A 7,398-nucleotide genomic window follows, 5' to 3' on the forward strand; every position below is an offset into this window, starting at 1 on the left:
AGGAATTCTGAAAACAGCAAGAATGTATCCATCCTCTGTAGTAACTTCGTATTCCTCACTGGGGTATCCATGGTACCTGATAATTTCACTCTGAGGGAAGCCAAAGGAGAGTTTGTTAATACACAAGTTGTCCTGTCTTGGAGGGTAACACCGCTGAGCAGTGTGGATGTGGGCTGCCCTGTGGTGGCAGTGAAAGGCCTCTGGTCACAGGGACTGTGACTCAGAATAAATAATGCATGTCTTGTAAAAAGATGCATCAAAAGCCTTCTTCAGAGCTGCTTAGGTGGTAGTTGCCTGGTGTCTGACCCCATATTATGAGACAAAGCAGAACTGTATTGAGTGACTCAATTGGGAGATAATTTCTCCTGCTTTGCAAGGCTGATACAGATCATACCTTTCTAGAGGGTAAACATGCGGCAGTGTCTGTATAATACAGTGCCAAAAGATGTGGGTTTGGGGCCATAATGAATCCTTTCTTGCCAAAGTATGATTAGGCAAGTCATGCAGGCAAGGCGAACAAGGGTGGAGCTCTTGTCATGAAGGAACTCATGAGACCACCTACACCTAATTTTGCATGTACTGTGAGGAAGTCTTTGGTTATTCAGAGCAAGGGGTCTTGGATTACTTTGTGTTGTGAGAATCTGCTGTTGGAAGAAGGGGTACAACCTCCTTTGCCGCTGTACTGAGCAAACAGGTTGTTACAGAAGGGGAGGACTTGACTTCCCTTGAAACTAGAAACCTGACTTTGCCTCCACTGCAAAGGAGCTCTTCTGTCTGGCACTTTTTGGATAGGACCATCCAGATTTCTTCTAGGCCCATGCACAGGAGCATCATCCCATGGTGGAGGGATATCTTTGTCCTCTTGCCAGAATCACACTCTCCCCTTTGTGCAGTAGCCCAAAATGCCAAGGTGTGTTGGGAAAAGTGACTGTAAACAAGTGTCATGAGGCATGGCCAAACCTCATGTTCATCATATGCCTGTTGGGTTTCAGCCTAAATGCGGGCAGTGAAAGTTTGTTGTTCAATTTGGTATGGGCTGGAGTATGTAGCCCATGCTCTGGCCGTAGTCCAGGGCTGACTCCTGTTGCTGGGGTCAAAATTCAGTAGCCTGGATCTCCAGGGTCTCTCTGGAGGTTCTGGGGAGCTGCCTGGCCTTTGGGCCAAAAAGTAGCAGCTGGCAGTCTCTGTTGCAGTGCTATGTGCCTGTGCTCATGCGACATGCAAGAGACATCTATCCGCAGCACATTCAGAGCTGGCCCTCATCGCAGCGGTGACTCTAATGCAGTGGATTTGGAAAAGACAGGTTGGGAAAAGGGGAAACGTGGAAGGGGCCCTTCTTAGCCTCCTAACAGGGACTGTTAGTGATGGGGTGATGATAGCGGCACTGGGAGAGACAAATTAGAAAGAAAAGGATAGAAAATGACCGCTGAAAAGGCAATTCCTTGGGCGCAGAGCAGCACGAGGAGGCACCACATCTTGGGGCTGTGTGAAAGAGCACGTGCAGGGGTGTTGGTGTTAGGAAGAGAGTGGAGTTCCACAGGAAGACCCAAGTGAGGACTCTGCTGAAGGTTGCCCAAGATCTGTTCCCCAGGGGGCTGCCAGAGTACCTGCGTGAGGAGGGACTGTCCACAACTTACGCTGTGTAACAGGGCAGGTTATAGAATGGCTGAGGAAAACACTTGGGCGTACCATGCAAGGGTATGCCTGAGCACTCTGCAGATGACAAGGGAGCTGTGGTTGGTAGACAGGGCCAGCGCTTGGCATGAGTCTGGAAGAAGCTTGACAAAGAAACATGAGTACCTGAGATGACAGTCACCCAGCTTGTCTGCCTTTATCTGCTTCCATTACTTTGCCAGCAGGAGAGGTGAAAGGAGAAAAAAACAGTGTTTGTTTCCTGTCTCCTCAGGAATGAGGTGAGAGAAGTTTGGGCTGGGCTCTCTTTCCACTTTCCACTCTCCTCCTTTGGGATCAAATGCCATTCTTGGTGCTGGTCAGTGGTGTGCTGGGGTGAGGGATCAGTCAGTGAGGCTGGTGAAGGTTTGTCCAGGGACCAGGAGTGACTCAGAAACTCTGGGAGGACATGTAATGGGTTTAGGGGGACACACTTGCACCAGATCAGCGCCAGCTTATGCTTTCACCGTGGGGTGATGTGCCCCAGACCAGGTTCAAGTTCTGTTTGAAATTAGTTCCTCTGAGAACTGTGTGCACAAGGTGCACAACGTGACCATTCGTGGCTTCCCAGAATCCCCATGAGTCAGTTCCTAGTCAACCTTGACCCTCAAACTGAAATTGAGTCATCTAGGTCTCCTTTTACCATCCTCTCAGACATCTTCACCAGCCCCTTGCTGCCCACTTCTTCCAAGAACCTGCTCTGCTATCCCCAGATAATTGCATTTTTCCTACTGCTGCTTCTGAGACCAACGTTTATGTCTCTCAAAATTGGCGGCTGTCACCAAGTGAGAAACCACAGAATGATTTGGTTTTAGAGCAGTGAACAATGGATCCTGGGACTGCCTTCATGTTGCCGAGGGCCTGTCTCCTTTATCTCTTAGAAATGGCTGTCCATATTGCAAATCTTGTCTTGGTCATGAGGAGGTGAGACCTTGCCCTTTCCTGGGCTGACTGATGCTACCAGATTAGCTTTTCTGAATAGCGCAGTGCAGTCTATCTAGCACCAGTTTATTCTGACTCCACCTACAGTAGATATGTTTCCACGTTTTAGTCTTTATTTTCCAAAACCCATTCAAGGTGTGCAGGAACACCACGGTCTGTAACATTCTTGAATCTTTCTTTCAATATGCAAATTTTGACTCAAAGCCTCCCTAGAAAAGGGAAGAACAGGTTCTTTGTCCCAGAAAGCTATGGGGAGTGGGACTATGAGTTAAAACTCTTGGAGAGCAAGAGAAGTGCTGACGTGGTCAGTGCTCCTTGCCTGCAAGAGAGCTGCAAGTAGGTAGGATAGGATTGTTCTTTCCGATCTGAAGAACTGTACAAAAGGGATTCATCCGTGGAGCTCAGGACTCTGCTTACACTTTCTGGAAAAGCCCTTATACACCTATGTGGTGTTGTATGCTGTGCTTGCATGTGTGAGGAGAGGATGGGAGCTGTGAAGAGAAAAGTCGCAGCCATTCTGCATGTGGATAAAGACCATGAAAATCAGGCAGGCTACCTAAATGTTCAACAGTAGAATTCACGGGACCAAAAGGACACATAATGCAAGGTAAGGCTTCAGCACATCAAGGCATCTTGTAAGACTGCCTCATTAGTAATGACTGGGGACATTACTGCTCTTGTAGGCTTGGTTTCCTCAGAAGAAAAGGACATGCTTCTATGACCACCGCGTGTTTATATTAGTTCACCTTTCTGTCCATCCTGTAATTAACTTTTGATGTCATTGGTAAATATCTGCCAAGTTCAGCGCTGAGGTACACGGCAGTAAAGTAAAGGGGTTTGCAGGAGCTCCAGAGGACTGTTTGCTGGTGGAGGACTATTCAGTGGGGTTAGTGCCTTGCTGGGGGGAAGGCAGGCTGAAGGCAGCTGCTCTATGTTCTGCAACCAGCTGAGCAGTCAGCAAGAGAGAACTAGCCAACCACTTCGTGTCCGTGTAGCTTCAAAGCAGCCACAGCACGCATGGCTGGGCATCGGGGTTCAAGAGAGAATTTTGCAGGGGACCTGCATGTATTATAGGTTGCATTAGAAAGTTAAGCAGACTTAGGAAACGAGTCTTTCTGAAACCTGGCATTGCTATGTCCACTAGACACAGAGAATCCAATTTTTAATGAAGAACAGAGGTTCTCATGCAGCCACATGTTTCTGGAGTCTGCATCTGGGATAAGACATTGGCAACGATAAGACATGCTGCTCTATGAAGTTTGTTTTGACTTGGAAATGGAGCTACAGATCAAGAGAAAATAACAGAGTATTCCCTGGCAAGTAATGGGGAAGGTGAGCAGGATTTGTGAGACTGAGGGAGGAGTAACCAAGAGATTTTTGCTTTCTCTAAATCTCCTTTTAGGAGAAGGAGTTTCAACTTTTCTTCAGTTTAACCTTTAAATTTGACTGAATGAATTTCAAGAAGTCAAACCTCCTGAGTCATCAGACAGTTGGAATAAAGCAGAGTTTGGAAACACCCAAAACTTTAAACTTGGCATTAAAACACACTTCGTTCGATTCCTTTTGTATATCAAATACTTCTTAATTTTTGTTGTCAAAATAGGAAGCCTCACAACTACATACAGTCAGCACAACAATCTTTTTTGCTTTCTGCTGTTTTACTCTGTTCTAATGGGAGTAAAATATGCCTTCCTCTCCCTGCATGGGAAATCTCATTTGTGAAGAAAAAATTCTGGTAATGTCTCAACTTGTTTTCAAATCACTACCAAGACTAGTTGAGGCAATGCAGAGGCTAAATTATTCCTCTTGTTAGGGCAAACTTTTCTCAACGCACTCTATGATCACCTGGCTTAGTGGGCATGGCTCACAGACTTCCAGGTATTTGCATTTTAAATCAGATACAGCAGGCTAAGTAATATCAATTTGGTAGGTCACTGCTCCCTTAACCTTCAGGAATAAACACTTGACAGAAGCCGTGAACACCTGCTTTTATCTAGTGAAGTAAAGTCATAAGGAAATATTAGGCGTGGTGAACTGTCATAAAAGAACATACTTAGAAAAAAAAAAAAAGTCAGAGAGAGAGATGCCCTTCAAAGCTTTTTAGGCACTTTTAAGATTTGGTGAAAATAAGATACAAGCCCTGCAGAAATTCATCTGTCTATCCTTGTACTTTAAGCAGTCTAAAATTTATTTCCTATAAGCTGTAAGGCATGCACACACCAACCAGAGAAGCAACGGTGACTCAATGCATGGGAGAATCTTCTGCCTTACTCACTAACAAAACATACGTATGCATGAAATTGCAAGAGCGGGCGGTCCAATTTACACACGCTAGGATTTTTATTCCCTTGTTCTCAGACTGAAGAAAACAAGTAGAGCAAAATGAAAGAGTTGCTCTTTTTCTTCCTCTTGTGCAGGTCAAACTTTGTCTTCTAACCTGAACAAACATGAACTTCTGTGCACTAGGCTTACAGATCAGAGATGCAAAAAGCTGTCTATCATTACAAGCAACTGCACAAAAGCAAGACTGCACATCTTTATGGAGACAGGTATCAGAGAAAGAGACCATGAACACATATGTACAAGCAACTTACCTTGCTTTGACTGCCTTCCTTGTGTCTTCTGCCACAGTTCCTGGTCCGTCTCCACTAGCAGACTGATTCACTGGCAGAAACCTGCGCCGATAAAAGGAAGTCAAAACACAATGAGCACTTCAGGGTAGCAGCTGTGAGTGTCATGAGTTGGCAGCATGTATTGTAGAGCGTGTTTAAGTGCTGATTTGGCAGCAGTTCAGAAGTGGGGAAATCTTTGTGATGAAAAAGATCTTCTGGTTAAATTCACAAACCCAAAACGCACCATGGAGCAGGAGAGCTTAAGAAGGACATACAAATCAGTGGTCAGGATGTCTAGCTAGGACCTGGGCGTTGCAGTTCCCTGAGGCTGTGGCAGACCTTGACCTGTACTGTTGCCTAATGGAGGGGCTGCTCCAAACATAATTTTTCAGGATTAAGATGAGGAAGTGTCCAGCTTCTCTCAACATACTCTCTGAAGAACACTGTCTCTGTTACTGCTTTTCATTTGGTTTATGTTAACTTCAACATTACACACAGACTTCTAAGTCCATTTGTCAGTGAGCAGCACAACTCATGAAACCCATCTTATTCTATGTTAGTCAGAGTTGAGGTGGCTTCTGCAAGGACCATATGGTGTCAAGGAAGGCTTGAACACATCATATAACTTTTCTCCCAATGAAGGAACAAACAAGGGTTCTTCTTTTTCTCAAGCCGTTTGCATCAACTCTCAAAACATATTATCTTTGGAGATCTTTCCCTTACTGCTGAATTAGTTGTAGTCAGCCTGGGGGCTCAGTCACTTAAATTGGTTTGATGACCATGGGCAGAAAGACAAGTTCTGTGTCCTTAGGCAGCTGGGCTACAAACAAAGTAGAATCCTCCTGCGTAAGGACCAGCCTTTTCAGCCAATTAACTCATAAGTGTCTTCAGAAGAACTTGTGTTTCATCATAGACTGATGAGCGTTTAGGAGAACACCAGATGAAAAGGATGTGTTCTTGGGAGCACTGTTTCAAATAATGTGATGCCTTTGGGTGGTGGGGGAAGGAAAGGCATGAAATAAGAACAGAATGTCAGTGAAGCCACAGTAACAGTTCTGCTTTGTATACAAAGTAGAGAACATTTTTTTGGGGTAGTGAAAAAGGTAATTTAGTAATTTCTCAGTGAAAAGCATTATAACTTGGCTCTTCTGATGTATCTAAGTGACAATAACTTCCATCAAACCATAAATTAACCACTCAGAAGGGCTTCTGGAACATGATGTCTAGTCCCTCCTCATATCCCAAGGTGGGATCAACAGTCCCCATGATATTTCCAATGCTGCTTACCCAACCTGTTTTTATTGATTTTCTAGAAAATTCAACACTCTGCCTCCTCTATGGTCTACCAGGTTGCAAGATAGCTGCACAGCTGAAATTTCTTTCCCAGGTGAATTTAGAGGATGCTCTAGCTTCTTTCAGGTATATTGCTTTTGTATTTCCCACCATAAGTATTGAAAACTTATAAAGTAAGTCTCAAGCCCTCATGTGTTTCCCCTACTAGCAATGAGTTAGTTGAAGGGCTGACACTCTGGAGGGTACTTGTCCCCAGGAATTTGTATTGGGTGTAAGGAATGTCCTTGTCTGGAGTGGGGCAGTTTTGTTAGGATGCAGCTCTGTTTACATTTGTGGAGCACAAGGAAACAGGATAGGCTTCAGCACTGGGCTCAGGGGATGAAACAGGTCTGTTGTTTGTCTTGGAAGGGAAAGGAATAGAAGTGGCACCAGTCATGGTTAATTTGTTTGGCTAGTGAAGAATTTTGCAGAGTGATACACCGACGCTTTGGTCACATAATGTCACCAGGGAACTGTCTTAGTGTAACAGCTGTACCTACCCTGATCAGCATCCCAGACTTGGCCCATGTTAACATTTGATTCAAATGAGGGTGTCATGCTGAAAGGAAACCCCAAATGCACTGTGTCTCCTTCCACAGTGAAGCTAATGGCATATCAATTGCGAAGGCACAGTGACCCATAATGCTGTAACCTAATAACCATGGAGGCTACTCTTCAAGTGAGTGTCTTTGTGGAATAACTACCTGTTTGAAACACAATCGGTAGAGCCAGAGTTCTCCCAGGAAATTAAATAGGATGACAGTTTCTTCATCACTGTTTGCAAAGCAGTCCTTCCCACTAATGAGCAAAGTGCTCTAAATACCCATGGGATGGAGATAAT

The 7,398-nt window shown here is 44.8% G+C and overlaps 1 protein-coding gene across 1 annotated transcript in view; it reads right to left on the reverse strand.

Moving 5' to 3' along the window:
* Positions 1-1,475, reverse strand: part of LOC104289798 (lysosomal acid lipase/cholesteryl ester hydrolase-like) — a 9,469-nt gene extending 7,994 nt beyond the window's left edge. The window contains exons 1-2 of the mRNA XM_009888810.1: positions 1,425-1,475; positions 2-90 (exon numbers count right to left, since the gene is read on the reverse strand). Of these exons, the coding sequence (XP_009887112.1) occupies positions 2-90; positions 1,425-1,475 (140 nt within the window). The remainder of the gene's footprint in view (position 1; positions 91-1,424) is intronic.
* Between the last annotated feature and the right edge of the window lie 5,923 nt (positions 1,476-7,398).

This window comes from Charadrius vociferus, unplaced genomic scaffold, assembly GCF_000708025.1.
Source record: "Charadrius vociferus isolate BGI_N301 unplaced genomic scaffold, ASM70802v2 scaffold436, whole genome shotgun sequence".
Classification (NCBI taxonomy): domain Eukaryota; kingdom Metazoa; phylum Chordata; class Aves; order Charadriiformes; family Charadriidae; genus Charadrius; species Charadrius vociferus.